This window comes from Ictidomys tridecemlineatus, chromosome 8, assembly GCF_052094955.1.
Source record: "Ictidomys tridecemlineatus isolate mIctTri1 chromosome 8, mIctTri1.hap1, whole genome shotgun sequence".
NCBI classification, from domain to species: domain Eukaryota; kingdom Metazoa; phylum Chordata; class Mammalia; order Rodentia; family Sciuridae; genus Ictidomys; species Ictidomys tridecemlineatus.
The window spans coordinates 49915950-49936320 of NC_135484.1; the positions used below are offsets into that span (position 1 = coordinate 49915950).

The 20371-nt window shown below is 37.7% G+C and overlaps 1 protein-coding gene across 19 annotated transcripts in view; it reads right to left on the minus strand.

The window, feature by feature from the left end:
• Positions 1-19211, minus strand: part of Rfpl4b (ret finger protein like 4B) — a 70415-nt gene extending 51204 nt beyond the window's left edge. For 3 of the 19 annotated variants that reach the window (XM_078019432.1, XM_078019428.1, XM_078019429.1), the window contains exons 1-6: positions 18799-19208; positions 18321-18369; positions 17259-17318; positions 16518-17009; positions 14854-14929; positions 12729-13863 (exon numbers count right to left, since the gene is read on the minus strand). In XM_078019432.1, the coding sequence (XP_077875558.1) occupies positions 12985-13800 (816 nt within the window). In that variant the 5' untranslated portion in view covers positions 13801-13863; positions 14854-14929; positions 16518-17009; ... (1 more) ...; positions 18321-18369; positions 18799-19208 and the 3' untranslated portion in view covers positions 12729-12984. Of the gene's footprint in view, positions 1-12728; positions 13864-14853; positions 16122-16517; positions 17010-17258; positions 17319-18320; positions 18370-18798 lie in introns of those variants that run through there. The other 16 variants (XR_013424953.1, XR_013424955.1, XM_078019430.1 and 13 more) reach the window with 15 other exon arrangements.
• Between the last annotated feature and the right edge of the window lie 1160 nt (positions 19212-20371).

Genomic DNA, 20371 nt, shown 5'->3' on the forward strand with positions numbered 1-20371 from the left:
GCATTTGAAGCAAAATTGTGTCTGCATGAGAACATATAGGGATTTGAAAAATCCTGACAAATGCAAAGTCACATTAGTTTTGAAACCATTATAGTATTTGAAAGTCAGATGTCATTGGTTCATCATCTCTACCACAGGTGGAGGAGGAGGAAAAGAAAAAGAAATGGAAGAAAAAAGAAGGAAAAACAAAAGATGAGAAGGAAATAAAAAAGAAAACTCAAATGTGCCTTAAGTTTTGATGAGAATCATTTGTGCTCCTAAGTAGATGTTTAACAAAATTCACTTGTGATTTCTGAAATCTGTATTTAGCTTTCCTGGAGGACTCAACTACTGAACTTACTATGTAGTATCTAGGAAGACAAAATTATATTTTCTGAGCACAATAGAATGTCTGAATAAATAAATAGTTCTGGTATTAATTATAAAAATATTCCAGAACTAATTGCAATATTCAGCTTTTGAAAGCTATGGTTCATTTTAATCAGGAGAAAGAATGATCTGGGTTACATTTTTCTGGTTCCCCAACTTGATTACATCAAGTTAGCATGCTTTTGATACCATCTTTATAGATGAGTTTAAAACTGCTCTTCTCAGGATTTCTGGAGAATCTGGGCTTGGGCTAATTATTTACAAGCCAAAGGCCACCTCTTTTTTTCCCTTCTGTTGTAGACTCTCCACTAAAGCCAGGTTTTCAAAACATCAGCAACTTTCATAACAAATATTTGTAAGATAGTGACACTAAGCCCCTGTATGTTTCCAAGCCTAGCTATGAACACTGGGACAGTCTACCACTGGACTTCCTCATTTGGTCACAATTTGAGACTGTAAAGATTTGAAAAATAATCCAAATGGAACAAAATACTTTTTTAAAAGACCCAACTTGAATTCTCAATTGTGCCAATTAAAGCAGAGTGTAATCTTTTTTTTTTTTTTCCCAATCTGGGACACTATTCCCAGCTTCCTGCTACCTTCCCACTTTTCATTGAGGTATCCAGGGAACCACCTGAGATTCCACTCAATGCCCTGTAATGAACCTGATGTTTCCACCTTTCTAAAGGTTTTATTGAAACCTCGTTTTTACTATACTCAATAGTCATGCTTGAAGAAAAATATATATTTCTTATTTGAAAGATTCAGGGTCTGAGGTCAATGTGTTTTTAATGGTGTTTTATGGTAATTAGATCTTCCAGCTGTTCTTTAATGATAGCCATGGTGTCATACATTTTGGAGTAAGAATTGCTAATGACTTCCAGGGAAAAACTTTAGGGAAAGTTTATAGTTATAAATCTGGTTGATAATAGTTTTCACTGAATTGACTAAGTTGAAAAACATAATATAGAAATATTCATTATCTCAGTCCTGGGAAAATATTATTTAAAGTCAATCTCCTTAAATATTGTCAAGTGAGGAAAGCTAGGTACAAAACAATGTACATAAGAAATTAACATTTAGGCAAACTCCATACACATACACATACAATAGCTTTGGAAAAATCCCCAAGAATTGCTAACAAAAAATTGATTTGAGGAAGAATGAGATGAATGGGGACAAGAATACCAACTTCCAATTTCACTGTGTGCCACTACAAATACTGTACCGTATGCATTTAGCATTTGGTTAAAAAATGCAAACATCCTAAAGTATATGGATGCCCATATGCACAATTATAAATTTTAAAAAAATAAAGTTTGCGTTAAAGAGGAACTTTTTTCATGAAAATGGATGATAAAAAATGTTCTTGGAATGTCATCTTGAGGAACAAAACACTAATTAAAACTAGTTTAATTTCACATTATCTATAGCACATTAGATAATCATTACGACTAAGCACAACTTCTTCAACTGAAGAAAGACTGAACCAAGTAATTTTTCTAACATAATTGTATAAAATCCCCAAGCCTAATTTGTGGCTAATTTGGTGACAAGGCCATAGGCAGGATGAGTTTTGCAAGAATATTCATTTTTCCTAGGGCCTCTCCTAACCTTGGACACTTAACTCATGTTCCTAGGAAAGTATAGGTTCATTTTCACTCTTCTGTTGATTTGGAAAGTTATCTACCTATGTTCCCTAGTAAAGTTTCCTTAAAAAGTAAAAGATTAGTGTTTATTTTTTATGAAGACATAATATTTGTACATCTTTTGTATACATATACCCATGTATACAAAGCATTATGATAAAATCAGTGTACTAACACTTTAATCTCCTCAAATGTTAATCATTTTTATGTGTTGGGAACTTTTGTACTCTTCTAGTTGTTTTTATATAAATCCTAGATTGTGGCAACTATTAGTAATTCTACAGGGCTGTAGAAAAGTACCTTAAGTACATGTAAGAAACCATGAAGGATGTGACTCTCCTTTGTGTACAACCAGAGATATGAAAAATTATGCTCTATATGTGTAATATAAATTGTAATGCATTCTGTGGTCATATATAGCAAATCATACTGGGAAAAAAAAGAAACATGCCTAAATGTAGCCCATGGAAAACTATTTTTGGCATCTTCTCCTTGAGTATAAATCATGGACCATGTACTCACCATTTAACCTAATTAGATATATTGTTATTATTTTAATAAAAATTCTGTATAAGGATTATTCTGAAGTGAAAAGCTAAAGAAACTGATATCTGCCATTTTATTTTGAATAAGTTTTTGAACCCTATATATATTAATATGTCATTATTTGTCTTTTATTTAAATTGTAAAGAGTTTATTTTTAATTTAAAAATATATTTTAGTATTTAATTTTTATTAGAAGTAAACTTTTTCTCTGAACACTAAAAATAATGAAAAAAGAAAAGAAAAAGAAAAAATAGAACTACTCCATTTTTTTTTTTTTTTTTTGGATAACCACTATTCCTCTCTGTTCTACGAGACTGAATTTTTGGTTTCCACAAATAAATGAGACATCTTGGTTGATCCCATACCTTAGCTATTGTGAATAGTGCTGCAATAAACATAGAAGTGCAGTGTCTTATCAAGAACAATTAAAGCACACCCAAATAGAAAAGGAAAAAATTAAATTATCCATGTTTTTAGATGACATGATTTTAAACATAGGAAAACCTAAATATTCCATATTAAAGCTGTTAGAAATGATAAACAAATTCAGTACACTTGCAGGACACAGAATCAACATACAAAAACAGTAGCATTTTGCCAGATCCAGTGGTATAAGCTTTTAATCTCAGCTACTCAGGAAGCCAAGAGGAAGATTGTAAGTTCAAGGCCAGCCTGGGAAACTTGGAAAGACCCTGTCATAAAATAAAAAAATAAAAAGGGCTAAGGATGTAGTTCAGTGTTGGAGTGTCCCTAGGTTCAATTCCAAATACCAAAACAAAAAGTAAGATTAGCACTAGCAATGAACTTGCTGAAAAGGAAGTTAAAAAAAAAGCAATCACATTCACAATGGCTACAAAGAAAAAAAAGAAAGTAAATTTAACCTAAAAAGGCTTGTTAAAAAGTGATGAGTTCATTCCTTGAGAAGAACACCTGATCCTGTGCACGCCAAAAACTCACAGGTTCAATGAAGAGAACATCAAGCCTAGAGATTACTCCCTCATGACTATGGAAACTTGAAAATAAGGTAGAAATGATATCAGAACCACATGAAAACCTTAGAACTGAGATGTTACATCAATAATCAGAATGTGAAAAATATCTTTGGTGGTGAACTTTGAGATTAGTATTGCCTTCAAAATAAGCTATATTTTCACCACTGTATCAGGATGCCCAAGTGTCACATTGTATTAGTCAGGGCTCTCAAAAGGAATAGAATCAACATGAAGTATGACTATGAAAGGGGATTTATTAGATTGGCTTATACGACCAGAAATTTGATAGTCCACAATGGCCATCTGCAGGCTGGAGAGCTGGAGGAACCAGTAGCTGTACAGGCCAATATCAAAGGCTTCTGGAAACTCCCTGGAGAATCACTGGCAGAGTCCCCTTTGGAAGAGTGAAGGAGCAAGAGTCTGATATCCTCAGGCGATCACAGCACCAATCAAGAACCTGTTCAATAATCCCAGACGCTCAAGAGGTTGAAACAAGAGGATTGTGAGTTCAAAACCAGCCTCAGCAATGTCAAGGCACTAAGCAACTCAGTAAGATCCTGCCGCTAAATAAAATACAAAATAGGGCTGGGGATATGGCTCACTGATTGAGTTCACCTGAGTTCAATCCCCACTACCAGAAGGAAGAAAAAAAAAAAAGTGTCATGAAAAATCCAAGCTTCATCTGCTGTTGCTCCCTTGGTCTTCCAACTTTTATTCCATCCAAGCCACCATCCTATTGGATGGTGCTGCCCACGTTTAGGGAGGGTCTCTACTTCAGTTTGCTATCCAACAAGCCAATCATTCCAGACACTCCCTTACTGACACACCCAGAATTCGCTTAATCTTCAGCATCTGTTAATCCAATCAAGTTGACAATTCAGATTGACCACTCCACCCATGAAGGCCATTGAAGAAAGTTTTCAAGAGGTCATTGATTTGGATTACACTCTTGCACTAAACCTAAGAAACCAAACCAATATAGAGTTTACAGCAGTCAAGCTTTAGCTAATTTCAGGAAGCTCTGCAACCAATGAACCAGTTAAGCTGTTACCAATTAAGATGTCTCTACACTACACATGCACTTTTGTTCCTCTTAAATACTGTCACGTCATGTTATTGGCAGGTGTTTTCCCAATGTGTTTTGGTTCTGGTGATTGTGCAGTTCACAAACTACTTTTGTTTTGCTTTATCTTATTTTGTTTTGTTTATAAATGTTCAAATAAACTGTTTTGAATTTAAAGTTGAAAAAAATTGACAAGGCTTTAGGGTGGTACAGTGACATGGGATTAGGGATAAGCAGTGACATGGAGTAGGGATAGGAGAGAGGAATAACCTGGCTGGTTCCTATTAGTATATAGAAGAAGTTCCTGGAGAAAAGGTGCCTGCCTGTTTGGAGATTGGAAACCTTGATAAAAAAAAAAATACCTCTGGACCAGTTTAGCATTGCTGGAGCTATTAAAAACTCTGAGAGCTGAATCAAGAAGGTGAATTGAATATTCAACTAGTAACTGAGAATTCAATTGGTAAGTGATTATACCTAAGTCATATGAGAGTTCCATTCCTAGTCTTTTGTGGAAAGTAGATACTGATTTCTATAGTGGTTGCACTAATTTGCAATCCCACCAACAGTGTAAAATTGTTTCTTTTTCTTCAAATTCTCTCCAGCATTTACTGTTTTGATACAAATAAAAATTTTGCTGAGATTTTATTTCACTTCACTCAGTTAACTGGAGTGAGGCAAAATCTCAGTATGAGTTTTGATTTGTATTTCTCTAATGTTGATCATTTTTACATATATTTGTTTGTATTTCTTCCTTTGAGAAGTGCCTGCTTAGTTCATTTGCCCATTTATTAATTACTTGCTTTTCAGTGTCAAAACTTATGCATTCTTTACATATTCTAAATATTAATGCTCTGTCAGAGAGTAAGCTTTTTCCCCTATTCTGTAGATTCACATATACTTAGTTCTTTTTTTACTGTACAGAAACTTTTTAATGTTATGCTATCCTGTTTATTAATTATTTTTATTTTTCCTGAAATTTAGAAATGTAATTGTGCCAATTGTTGGGAGTGTTAATCCTACAATTTTTTTCTAGGAGTTGCATATTCTCTGACCCAATTCCTAGGACTTTGGTCCATTTTTGTGCAGGCTGAGAGATAAAGATCTAGACTCATTTTTCTACATATGAAAGACCACTTTTCTCTGCATCATTTGTTTCAAAAGCTGTCTTTTCTCCAACTTACATTTTTGGCACCTTTGTCAAGAATCAGATGACTATAGATGTGTAGGTATATTTTTATGACTTCTATTCCATTGCATTAGTCTACATGTCTGTTTTATTTTGTGCCAGTATCAAGCAGTTTTTGTTACTATAGCTTTGTAGTATAATTTGAAGTAAAGTATTGTAATGTCTACACCATTGATTTCTTTTGGCTTAGAATTGCTTTGGCTACTCTGGGTCTTTCAATATTCCAAATGAATTTAAGACTATTTTTCCTAGTTTTGTGAATAATTACATTGGTATTTTGATGAGGATTGTATTGAATTTATATTTTGTTTAGTGATATGGCCATTTTAACATTATTAATTCTATCTATCCATGAACATAGAAAGTCTTTTTATCTATGTCTTCTTCAATTTCTTTCTTCAGTAATACATAGTTTTCATTGTAGAGGTATTTTACTTTCTTGGTTAGATTAATTCCCAGGTTTTCTGTTTTTTGTTTTTGTTTTCATTTATTTATTTATTTATTTTTAGAAAATTGTTTCCCTTTCTTTTTTTTAAGGATTTTTTATTAGTTGCTCATGACAATACAATGATCTTGACATATTATACATTTGAATCAAATGGGGTATAATTTCTAATTTTTCCAAGTGTACAGATTGCAGAATCACTTTGGTTATACAGCCACATTTATACATATAGCAATACTAGTGTCTATTTTATTCTGCTGCCCTTCCTATCCCTCCTCCCCTCCCTTCCCCTCTCATTATCTCTCTCTACCCAATCTAATGTGACACATTTCTTTTTTTTTTTTCCCTCACATCATCATCACTTTCAACTTATGCTTGGGACAAACGTCTCCACAGTTGACCCCTCCAAAAGAGTCAAGAGTCTCCAAAAGTCTACAGACTGGGCTCATCTCTTTCTGTGTAAACAGAAATGGCAGTTGCTGTGCCCACTAGGCTACCTGCCTGGAAGGGTTTGAGCCAGAAGAAGCATTGGAAGTCCATGTGTTAGGAATCCAGACAACGGCTTGCTGGCCTAGGCACAGCACTGAAGAACAGCCCAGGTGTGACATGAAGCAGACCTACATCTCCCCAGCCTGCCCATCTCTTGCCATGGCTGACACTTCTCCAGAACCCTGGAGAACAGAACAGTGGTATCCATCAAACCAGGCATCCGTGAACTTTTGCTTAAGCAGTGAAGGCCTGCTGATACAGTCAGTAGTTTACCAGAATGTGAGAATCCACCCTCAGACATCAGGATCATTTGTGATTCAGTGAAACTTTGCCCCCAAAAGTTCACATCCACTTCTATGCTCAATATTTTCTGAGAGGAGGTCAAATTCAGAACTTCAAAAGCAGAGCTCCCTTAACCTTTTGAGACAGAGAGGGGAGGCCTCCAAATATGAATGTGTGCCAAATGATGGTGCTGTCCGAAGCCCAGGTGAAGCTCAAGAAAGATAAAATTCTTCAGGCTTGCTTTTATCTAAACCTCTTATACGTGGGTTTACAAGTGTAGAGAAAAATGCAGAAGCATTCAAATATAAGAAATAATACAGGGCATATGAAAGAGTGAATGCACTTGAATATTTAGGCACCAAATGAACATCAATATCTAGGGCTATTAGAGGGTCAAGTTTAAAATCTGTTTTCTTCCAATGAGCTAATTTTCCTCCTGACCAATTAAAGTAGCTGTCTGGCAGCTTCCAGGTTGTACATAACCTCTGCATCCACAGCCTTTCTCTCTTCAGCACATGCCTGTTACACCTCCACTTATAAAGCATGGAAAGAAGTTTTTAAGGAATGAACTTCCACCACTTTTTCCTCAGTTATCACTTAAAACCTCTAACATTTATACCCAGTTACAAAAACTAGAGTCAAATGGTATCTTGAAGCTAGAGATGATATTACAATCTTTTTGGTTGGTTGCAGAAGTTCCATTCCACTGATCCATGCTGGTATGGCTTTGCATGTTAATTTCTCTCATGCTTGAGTCTTTGTGTGTGGTGCTGGGATGGACTCCATGGCCTCTCACATGCCAGGTAAGTGCTCTGCCACTGAGTTGCACACACAGTCTCCAAAGATACCCTCAACGTCTTTTTCTTTTAAAGTTCTTCTCCCCCAAATGTGAAGAATGGAATCCTCAGGCCAGACCAAGCAAGTATTTGTTGAAGATCAGTGTAGAAGACTCATAGTTCAACACACTTCATGAGGATTGGTCTTCTTTTGCATCTTCTTCTCTTTCGCAGTCTTCTTCTCTATCTTTTGCTGTCTTCTTCAGTTATCTTCTCCCTTACTTCCTTTTTAATATTATTTATATCTATTTACTGAGGATTTATGAATTAAATGATATAATGTGTTATATTTTCTCTTAAATAATCTAATGTAGAGGACTGTACCAATCGGAGGATGGCCATTTGTTGAAAATTGTTGAAACTTGAGTGGTGCAAGAGCTTTTTTGGTTTTTGAGGGATTTTTTTGTTGTTTTGTTTTTTAACAAGAGATTTTATCATACTATACTTCTGTATGTATTTGACATTTTCTGTTAAAAAGATAACAGGTATACTTTACTCATATTTTTTTATTTATTTACTTTTTTAAAATGTATTAAAGTTGGTATAGAAGGGAAGAGGTAGTAAATTGAGGGCAAGCTGTGAGTACAAGACCCTAGAATAGGCCCAACAAATTTATAATGGCCAGAGCTGAAGCAGATAAGGCAAAATTAGGAAATGAACAACAGTGTTCCAAATTGCTATTTGAAACTTAGGAAAGTGAATTCTAGATGAGGAAGTAAATCTTATAGACAATACCCAAGAATCAATTACCATGTCACAGATACCTTGGTACAGCAGAACATGAGTTAGGAATAAGTTCAAGGGCAAATAGAACACAAAAATATAACAGTAGTGCTCTTAGGCAGTTCCACATCTTTGTGGTAAAGTGTCTTCATTCTGAGAAGCAAATGCAAAGAGGGAGATTTAGCTGTCTCTTAGGAAAGTTCTTAGAAACTACCATGCTAAGGGGAATCCAGGCCACATGTGACACATATATATACACGTATATATACATTGTAGAGCCAAGACAGAATCTGCTGCCTATGAGAAACCAAAAGACAGCATTCCACCAAACTCTAAACAAGTATTTATTTTTTGCCCAATGATAGTAACTGCTGAAGAAGCAAATTGTTTCACTATTTTTCCTGGTTGCTTCTTATGAAAGAAGTTGACCCAGAAAGAAATTTTTCTTGCAGAAAAATCTAAAATCCAATAATAAGGAGAAGATAGATTAGGGTGATTACAGTGAATATCCATTTTCATATGTCTTTTGGATATTATGAGGTTATCAGAACTAATGATGAAAATCTTATGACTTAGCTCATGGGAAAGGGTGTACGAATAGTAGGCAAGAACATCCAGGATGCTGTGTGCATCTTGAGAAGACACTAAGGGATCAGATTAACCCAGCCTCCCTCATTCTTCCCTCTCTTCAATTGTTCCATTTTTTTAAAGACTAAAACTTGAGCAAAAGCAAGAGGAATAGAGTTGTCAAGTTTGTCATTGGGAAAAAAAATATATGGAATAGGGGGAGATCTCTTGGGGGAAAGTTGCTCTGGTTTTTCATGAGGTGATATTTTATTAGAGTCTCAAATGGGAATAAGATGGGATGATACCTAGAAAGCAGAAATTTGAGGAAGGTAGTTGGAGGGAAGGTAAGAGATGCTATAATAACTAATATAATCCTGTTATGAAAATTGAAATTTAGAATTGTAATGTATTCCAAAACTAATTTTGCTTTTTGAGGAAGCCAGAGTTTTATTTCCTAAATTGATTTCCCATCTACCACCAGCTATTAGAAATTCTCTAAATATTTTCACTTCTACACTATAATTCGTGGAGCTGGGGGAAGATGATCAATGGGTGGAAGACAGAAAATAATACCAAAAAATCATTTTATTAGTAAAACAGATAGTTAAGATGTAAAACTTCTTCCTAAAAAATGTATTTAAAACATTTTTAAAAATAGGATTAAAAGTATTTTTCTAACATGATAAAGAGTATGTTGAATTAATAGCCAATTTCACACTTAATGGTTGATAATAATAAGTGATGTTAATAATTGGCAACAAATTGTCATCACATTCTATAAGCAAGGCCCTGGGCAATCAATGTGAATAATCTTATTTAATCCTCAGTATCTGTGGGAGATTGGTTTAAGTACTCTCTGATGATATTAAAATCTGTAGTTAATCAAGTCCCTCACATAAAATAGAGTCATATTTGCATATAACCCATGCATATCTTCCTGAATACTTTAAGTCATCTCTAGATTGCTTATAATACCTAACCCAATGCAAATGCTACATAAGTTATTTTTCTGCTGTATTGTTTTGGGGATAAGAAAAAATATAAAGGACTTTACATATTTGATACAGACACAATTTTTTAAAAAATGTATTCAAACCAAAGTTGGTTGAATCTATAGATGTGAAGTCCCAAATATGGAAGGTCAACTGCAAATTTAAAGGTTAGGCTTGGTATTAATTTTTATTTCTTAGGAGACTGAAACATAGGAAAGTTAACTTTTCCAAGATCACTAAGCTTAAATTTATGGAAATCAGATAAGTCCCCTGAATTTGGCTTCCATAATGTCTCAGAGAGGGCAAGCTGATGTTCCTGGAGAAGAAGCTGTCAAACACAGTCCCAAAGGCACATGTGCATAGATTAGATTAGGCTTTTAATAAAGTGACATGCTATAGTTGGGTGTATAATTTTTCACTAAATACCAATAGCCCTGGGAGTATGTGGCTCAGCCCCCATCAAGGTTTGCTTTCCCCACAAAGTGATTCAATAAGATGGAGGAAAGGGAACTTGGTAAATCACTAGCCTCAGTCATTTTCCCCAAGTAAAAGAGGAGGAAAAACTCCACTCAAATCCTTCAGCTGGGATGAGAGTCTTCAAAGTTAAATACCTGCCAGGCACAGTGGCACATGCCTTAATCCTAGCAGTACCAGAGGCTCAGGCAGGAGGATTGTGAGTTCAAAACCAGCCTCAGAATCTTAGTGAGGCACTAAGCAACTTAGGGAGACCCTATCTCAAAATTAAAAATTAAAAAGGGCTGGAGATGTAGCTCAGTGGTTAAGTAAACCTGTATTCAATTCCCTAGAACCAAAAAAAAAAAAAGACAGTTAAATATTCAAGACAAAGGGATAAAAAGTCCCTTGAAGCAAATAAACACAAAATGTGGGTTCTAATTTTAGGTAACAGAGGCTTCCTTCTCTTTAATTCTCGAGAGTAGGGGTCTGAAATCCCAGGGATCTTGCCAGTTTTTATAACTACACATCTGAATGTATTGATGAGTTGTGAAATCTAACTAGCATGTGAGACAAACATGTTTTTCTAATAAAAGATAATAAGAGAAAATTATAGCGTTATCACTTGTAGGTATTGTTTCAGAAAACTTTTGTTTTGACATTTCAAAGACTTATTGAAGTAGATAAAGGTGAACATAACAGCCCCATGCCTCCTGCCAAACCCAATGAAGGGAAAGACTGCACCTGATAAAAAATCATAGAGAAAAAAAATAGGAAAAAAGGAGTCAGAAAGACAAGATGCTGACTGACATATCTGCATTTCTTTGGGAAGAAAGTCAAAGGCAAATCCCAGAACATGCCCCAATCCACTCCTTGTGTGGCAGAAATCACCTCAGAAAGTGGCTGACTCAGTACATCAAAAAAAAAAAGAAGGAAGGAAAGAAAGAAAGAAAAGAAAGAAAGAAAGAAAGAAAGAAAGAAAGAAAGAAAGAAAGAATTCTAAAGGACTTGTATAGTTTGAAAAGGAATCACCATTAATATATAAGTCTGGGGTATGGAAATCAGTCTGGGACAAGTCAAGTGGGTTAGAGGGACCCCAAGTTCCAACCTGGTGAGAGGTGGACCATGCATATGCATGAGAACATTACATGGTTCATAGATTTGACTTCAAAGAAATGTGAATTCTACAAATAAAACCAAGTCCAAAAGCAACCTCAAAGAACTTGATGAATATGTTAATGTTAACATGGCTGATAACAGTTCTTAGGAATCAAAAAAACCACAGCAATGGCCTAAAGCTAGGGCTTGCTGGCAGATATTCTTTTATCTGACAGAAGGTGCAGGGATTTTTGCAAATGAAACTGCACCTTGTGCACAAAAGTTCAGGAATCCAACCTTCAGAACAGTCATTCCCTCTTCATGTAATTGACTCCAGGAGGTTCAGAATCTGTTGCCATTTGTAAAACTTGACATTCTCTGATTGAACCTATTGGCACCTTTTTTTTTTCTGTTATACATGCCATATCATTTTGAAAACCACACAATCGGCCAATTATTGAAAAGGCAAAGGGGAAATTCCCATTAGAACAAGTATGAATCATTAACAATATAACTTAGTCAAAGCTCTTGGCCATTTGGAAAAAGTTATATGTCCCTCTCTGAAATTTCATGTCATTTCAAAACATCTCACTAGATATCTGATTCTTCTTTCTCCCAGAAAACAATCATACAGAAATTCTATAAGGAAAAAAAAGGAGCATGAAGTAATGAAAAAGATATTGTTTCTATCCCCAAAATTCTTACAATCTGTGTTATTTACTGGAACACAAACATGCAGTATTGTTTCTAATCATCAGAGTTATTTGCCTGACACATATAAATATGCCCATTCATAGACTAGAAAACTGAGGTCAGTTGTATTTAATAACTTTCCTGAAGACACCATATAGTCTAAAAAAAATCCACTAAAAATGTACAAAAAAAAATCAGTCACAAAGTCTAGAAAAATCACCAAAAAACAAACCACAAAACAAAAATGAAAACTGGTCTGTGGTTCTGCTACAGTCTACAAAAATAATTTATCTTTTGTTTGTTTATTTATGTTATAGAGGAGGAAAGTTTTATTTGAGGACTTACAGTTTCAGAGGTTTCAGTCCATAGGCAGCCAGCTCCATTTCCTGGGGCTCAAGGTGAGGCAGAACATCATGGCAGAAGAGTGTGGCAGAAGTAAGCAGCTTACATAATGATCAAAAAGCAGAAAGAGCTGCAAAATTTATTTTTGAAACTAATAAATCTTGACACTTTATCAAATTGTCTCTTCCTTGGTCATGGTGACCTCTTTCAAGTCCAAGGACTCATTCATCTCAGAAAGTTTGTGAGGAGGGTAAATTTCTTATGAGACTATCCTCAATGGGGAACCCCTATTCTGTTCTGCTGGTGACTCGGGATAAAAGAATGGACACAAATACTCCCAAACAGCTATGGAGAACAAAACAGCTGTACAAATGAGGTCACCATTGTTAACATTAAAAAATTTGATTTCTCCCATCTCCACATCCAGGAAAATTCCCACTTGGCAAAGGTCAGGACTTGCAGGAATTCTTTCCTGCGTCGAGTTAGCATGAATTTCTCCTGCCTTCAAGCTAATGATCCAGAAACCATGCTCAGGAGATAAATTCATGCTCCTCTTTCTTTCCACCAACTCTTTGCAGACACCCAGGGCCCACTCCGTCCCTTGTTCCACTTCGACTTCCCAGTAATGGCGTCCAGAGGAGAAGTAGGGGGAGCCCAGGACACAAGCAAGCCTAGTGAATCTTGTGGGATACTCCACCAGGTTGTGGCAGATCTTCCCACAGTGGACAGTCTTTAGATCATTGGAGAGCACAAGGAGACAGTTGGCGGTGGCAGCATCCAAGGTCACATCCACCCAGAACCTCAGAAGCTCAGTACTCCAAAGGAGATTTTGCCCCAGGAATGAGCCATGCTGCCTGATCCATAGTGTCAGCGTTCTAATATGCAGCTCTTCCCTGACAGGTTTCTTGTTTTCTCTTCGACACAAGGGGCAGATCAGGATTGAGTCTTCTCTAATTCTCAGCCAATCTTGAATGCAATGAAAGCAGAAAATGTGTGAACAGGACAGAGAAATGGGATCGAAGAACAATTCCAGGCAAATTGGGCAGAATATTTCCACTTCCAAACGTCTGTCCATGGTCCAGGGGTGAATTCAGTCCAGTGAACTTTTCTTATCTTCAATTCTTCAATGTGTGTAAACCTAATAAATAATACAGAGGGCTGAGAGGAGTTGGTGTGTGTGTGTGTGTGTGTGTGTGTGTATATATATATATATATATATATATATATATATATATATCAGTTGGTAGAGTGCCTGCCTCTCATGCACAAAGCACTGGGTATCAATTCCCAGCACTTCCAAAAACATTAAATAATACAAATATTTTCTGTAATTTATGTATAGAAGTTATACGAAGTCAGATAATCACATTAATGCAATCATCTGTAATAAAAACTATCACACTGTCCAAAATCCAGGTAATCACAAGAGAGAAATCAGATGGTGAAAATGGTCTTTTCAGACCAACAGTTAATCTTGTCTGGAGAATTCCAGGTGAGGTGTTCTCTGCTCTGATTCAGGTTTCATCTTGTGGGAGCTGAGCGGAACTGGGTCCTTAATAGAATCTAGGTAGGAATGCAGCCTTCACCCTAATCAGTAATCCTTTGTGGGCTACCTTACATTCAAATAAAAAGATTTCCATGCCTAAACCCAATCATAAAAGTAAAGATGATCCCAATGCAGTTGCAAAAACATGGCTAAGGGAGTCTCAGAATTTTAAAGAAAATCACCACATGAGTAAAACTAGCAAAATACACTGAAAAATGAATAAGATGCCCAAGATAGAATCAATTTTAAAGACAAAGTTTCATTAGGGGAAATGCTTTAAAGCATTCTTAGAAAACTAATGAAGACCTGAGTGGATGTGAATATTAAAATATAATCATTGTTGTTAGGTCCTGGACAGGCTGAACTAAGTTGTCTGCAGGGCAAGCTAAACAAACATTAGCTGCAGGACCAGCCACTCAAACCCCCTCTATCTGGTTCTTTATCACCTGTTTGCATCAAATCTAAATGCTCAAGCTCCCGCTCAAGGCTGAACACTTAACTGCCCCCCCCTCAAGGCTGAACACTTAACCCCCCTTGTGCCAACAAGGCAGCTTGCAAACCCAGAGACACTATTAGACTTACACAGCACGAAAGAAGGGCTATAAAAACCTTGCCCTGCCCGGCTCTCTTTCCTTCTCCTTTCTCCTCTTTTGCACTGCTGCAATAAAGATCTCTTGGTTACTCTGAGTGTTGTGGTCAATTTTCTTTCAATTGTCATCAACTCTTCTAAAAGTAACAACGCCTAAACACAAAACAAAAAGATGTGACAAAGAAGATTCTGGGCTTCTCCCAAAGCCCAGCATCCCTGATGCTATACTATAGCTTTTTGCTGGGCCCTACCACCATAGTTGCTGGTCTTTGCATGAATTAACTCTAGCATGTCTTTGGACCAAAGACAGTTACTCAAGACTGAACAGTGCCTGTGAGATGATGTGAACCAAGGACTCCACCAAAAAGAGCATCACTAATAACTAGCAGAGCTTCTTACCAAGAGTTCACAAATCACATGCACATTTGTGGTTGGAGCATCAACACTGCCCTAGGTAGAGGAGAAAACCATTAACATTGAGGCCAGCCTGATACACTGGGTCACCAGTGCTGTCATGCATCCCAGACTGTACCTTCTCATCTCCATCCAAGAACTACCTAAGAGCCTTCCATGTTCCAGGCTTCAACTCAATTCTGGAAATACAAACATATATAACAATAGACAGGACATCTGCCCACATGGAACTTGGAGTCTTTGGTCACTCCAATCTGACCAGACCTGGCTGGGGGAAAACAGAGTGAATCTGCTTTCCTGTTGTTCTTTTCACAAAATCCTTCTTTGAAAGAAAAAATTAACATGGTGCCAGAAATCTATAAGAGCTTGCCTAGCCTACCTTGGAATGTATCCAGCAATTTTGCAAAAGAAAAAAAAAATGTTACATTTGTAAAAAGTTGTTCATGTTAAAAGTTCTTAACCATGGTCCTAAATGATTAGAACCATTTAATTATGTAAATATAATGAAATGATTCAGTAAATTATCACACAACTATTAAGTGGTAGGTACATTTAATTGAAAGGAGAAAATCTTTAAGCAATAATGTTAAAAAATAAAAAGAAATTATTTAAAAACTGCATATATGTTATTTGAAAAACTTAAAACATATGTGACTCTGGCAAATACCTACAATTCTACCTATACCACAGGTTGAGATGGGAGAACTACTTGAGCCCAAGTATTTGAGGCCAGCCTGGGCAACATAGAGAGACCCCCCTCTCAAGATGAAGGAGAAAAAAATGATTATATTTTACACTATACATTATAATTAATATATGATATACAATAATTATACATTTTATATAATATATTTATATATAATAATATACTATAACATTATATTATGTATGTTGTATATAAAATATATATATAATTTTTGTCTCCTTCTTTAGGAGAAATTATATGTATGTATGTATATATATATGTGTGTGTGTGTGTGTGTGTGTATACTTTATATATATATATATATATTATTTGGGAAAACTATTTGATATATATGTATATGAAAAGTGGCCTGAAGTTAATAAATAGGTAAAATTTTAAGTGATAATATTACAGTGAAAAAAGAAAAAAATTTTCTAGTATGGGACAAGACTGGCTCTTCTAAATTTTAAAGGTTAAAACACTGAAAAAAAATCAAGTTGTAGCCAAAGGGAGAGAAAATCAACAATGAAAATAACCCAGAAAGGAGAGACAACTTACTTAGACTTGGAGATTTTCAGCAGCAGTCTTAAACATCTATCTTTCCACAGCTCCACTTCCCCCAGCCTAATGACCTCTCTGAAATGAGTCCAAGCTCTAACAGTCTGGCCTTTTATAGTGCCCTGAACACAGACTCCACCCACAATCTAGACATAGGCTCCACCCCAAAGATCATGGTATTTAAATCTAACCCAGTAAGTTTAATAAATCTTCCTCTTCCATGTAAGATGATGGCATTAAAGCACACTTGGTAATTTATTGTCTAAAAATTCAGAATTTCATAAGTCTTCGAGTTAAACTAGCAAAACTACTAGCCACTCAAATCAGATCTCTAATTTCATTAAAAAACAAAAAGTAGCAGGGAAGGAAGATGGCGCCGAATGGAAGTGTGGCATCCCCGTGTCTGCGTCACTGCACTGGCAATGAGTGGGTACAGAATGACCCCAAGCTGTCTTGACAGGAATATTCAGCAAAGTTGGGCTGCAGTGAAACCTAGGGGAAGAGTTTCAGCATCTGAGGATCAGCGACTGTGACTCAATCGCAAGTGAATCTGAGCCAACCCATGCGCAGAGATTCAGGCTAACTGATTGGCGAACCCCCTACCCGCCCCCCACTCCACCCACCCCATCCTCCAACTCCCTCCCACCCTCCCCACCCGTCTCCAGGAGGCTAGAGACCAGGAACAACCCTAAGTGAATGGGATTAGAGAGACACCTAGTTAGGGAGGGGGAGCTGCCTTACACAGATTGTTTCCTACATCCTGAGGGCAGTGACCTGGCCTGGAAAGCACAGCTCCACCTACTGGAAGAGAAGAAAACAGAATTCAAAGAGTGCATTTTTTTTAATTTTTATTTTAATTTTATTTTATTATTTTATTTTTTATTTCTTCTTTCTTTTTCTTTTTTTCTCTCCCTTTCTCTTTCTTGGATTTCTTCCTTACCTTTTCCCTATCTTTCCTCCCAAGCATGACCACTTCTATTACGTGTAATTTACTAAATGCAAATAGGTGAATGTTCTGTGGCGGTCTATAGTCCTCCTAAGTCCTTAGCTACCCCCAAATACTCCTGTCTATTCTCTTGTTAATCTCCTCCTGCATTTGAGAAATCCCCCAAAGAAGCTAAGATATACTAACCTCCATACCATCACATCTCCTGACCTTAACATAAAATCCTAAGACCAAACCTTAATTCTCTATACGCCATCAGAATCTGTAGGCCTTTAATAAAACTAATGAATTTATTTTAAATCACAATTAAACCCAACATCTCTAGACATTGTATCCCATCACAAAGGAGAGATTTTGGAGCTATACTGCTGGTAGCAGGCCTTCCCTGGCCCCCAGGGCCCAGCCCCCAGTTCCTTGTTCTGCATGTCAAAGTGGCCAGCTCACAGGGTCGTGACACAGGCTTGCAGTTTCATGTTTATCTGCCTCAGACATATGTGCCTTTTGGGGAACATCTTGGCCTTCTCGGAGCTTCCTGATAAGGGACGGTCACGGTAACCCAAGAGTAGCAGGTGTTATTCCTCCCCTGTTTTGGCTAAATTTCCACTGCAGTTATAGAAAGTATATAAGGGAACAAACTTTGATAATAAAGGTCGCACACGCCTCCTCCTGGATGAAGAACCTTGGTGTCCTGTGTATTTGTTAACCCCACCGTCTCTCGCCAGACTTGGCTCCGTTAGCCGGACGCGGCAAGTGGAGGTCCCCACCAAGTTCCGGAAAGCAGAGGTAAGCATATGGGGCTCACCTTCTAAGGTAGAAGGGGGAGGATTGGATCAAAGATAAAGAGACAGGGTACGTACCATGGGTAACTCAACAGCTAAACTTCGTCTGGCCAGCGAAGTTAAAGAACTGTTAAGCAAACAAGGAACAGGAATAAAAACCAAGACAGCAACCGAATTTGTTGAAACTATAGCCCAGGCTTGTCCTTGGTTTCTGACAGGAGGCTTTCTCAATAACAGTGATTGGGATTTGGTAAAGCAGGATCTCCAAAAGTTGTTGAGGGACCAGGGTCTGGATAGAGTCCCGATTGCTACTTTCTCTCTATGGAGATTGGTAAAGGATGCTCTTTTAACTGATAAAGTGAAGATTAAGGAGCAGCTTGCTGAATGCGAACAGGCCCTTAATCAGGTCCAGGAAGAGCAAATGGCAGAGTCCTTACCCTTTTCCCATTATTCTTTCACATCTCCTTCTTCATTCTTAGATCCACCCTAGCTGCTCTCAACCCCGCCTTCTCATCTTCCCCCTCCCTACCAGGCCCACAGAAAAGTCTTAACTTACCTTCTCCAGAATATTCACCATGGCTGATTTTAGGACTTTCAGCAAAAGAATCTCTACAAAAAAGTTCAATGTAGATAAAATTCCTATTTTCATGTTGCCCTGTTTTACTTGGCTACTGTCTGGGAAAAATCAGCACTCCAGGTGCTGGACACTCCCTTACTAGTTTTTCACAAGATATGTAAACAAGGCCTCTGGCCTTGAGCTGGACTTCACAGTGCTGACTACATTTCTAAGATAAGGGAATTACTAACTGGGCTCCATGGTAACAACTGGCAGGAGGAGGAACTGGAAAGGAAGATAGAGGAACCGAAGAGTCGATTGAGGAAGTCAAGATTTAAAGTACCTACGGCCCCGATCGCTGCTGGGCTCCCTCCTTATAACCCCAATTGGGATGAGGACAACCCCAGAAGGCGGGGAGAGGGTGGGGGGTGGGGGGTGGGGGTGGGTGGGGGGGGTGTTCAGTGGCAGCCTAAGACGGCCCAAACTTTTCCAGTAATTGAAAACCTGGATGCCGATGGACAGCCGGCCAGAGTGCATGTTCCTTTAGCCTTTAAGGATATTAAACAACTAAAGGAGGCAGTTACTAATTACGGACCCCATGCCCCCTTTACGTTGACTCTCTTCGAGTCTTTCTCTGCCAATCAGCTGACACCTAGTGACTGGCAACAGCTTTGCAGGGCTGTGTTGTCCAGAGGGGATTTTTTGTTGTGGAAAAGTGAAAATCAAGAGAGGTGTCGCAAGCTAGCCCGAGTCAATCAGGACGCCAGCTTCCCATGGCGTAACATAGAGATGTTAACAGGCTCAGGACAATATGCTATCATAAATCAACAAATTAATTATGATCCTGGGGTCTATGCTCAGATAGCTACAGCAGCCGTTCAGGCTTGGAAGGCTCTACCTATTTCAAATGCTGAAACAAAAATTTCAAAAATTGCTCAAGGACCCTCTAAGCCTTATTCTGACTTCATAGCCCAATTGATGCAGATAGCAGGAAAAATATTCCCTAACTTGGAACAAGCCATGCCGGTCATTAAGCAATTGGCTCTTGAAAACGCAAATTCCTATTGCCAAAGTGCCATCAAATCTTCCAGAGCAAAGAGCATAGACGACATGATTCGAGCTTGTAAGGATATCGATGGAGCTCATATTACCGGACAGGTCTTGGCCACTGCCCTCAAAACGGGATTGTCAGGGTTTAATGGTAAAGGGGCCCGACCCAAAGGCTGCTTCCAATGCGGGAAAGAGGGACATATTAAACGAAATTGTCCCGAAGGGGATAGACGGGGTCGGGAAGGCACGCCTGGCCCCTGGCCCCGATGTGGCAAGGGGAATCATTGGAGCAGCGAGTGTCGTTCCAAGTTTGATGCTCAGGGATGCCCACTGCAGCCGGGAAACGGGAACAGGAGCCCTCCCCGGGCCCAGAAGCCAGAGTGTAATGGGTGGTCCAGAGACAGAACAAGCTGCTACTTCAGTAAGATCTTGGCCAGGCGGGGAAAAATGCAGACAAAATCAAACAAAATGCAATCTGCTAGGAAAACTTGGGGAACTTTTGCCCCGAAAATGGGCAGCAGAC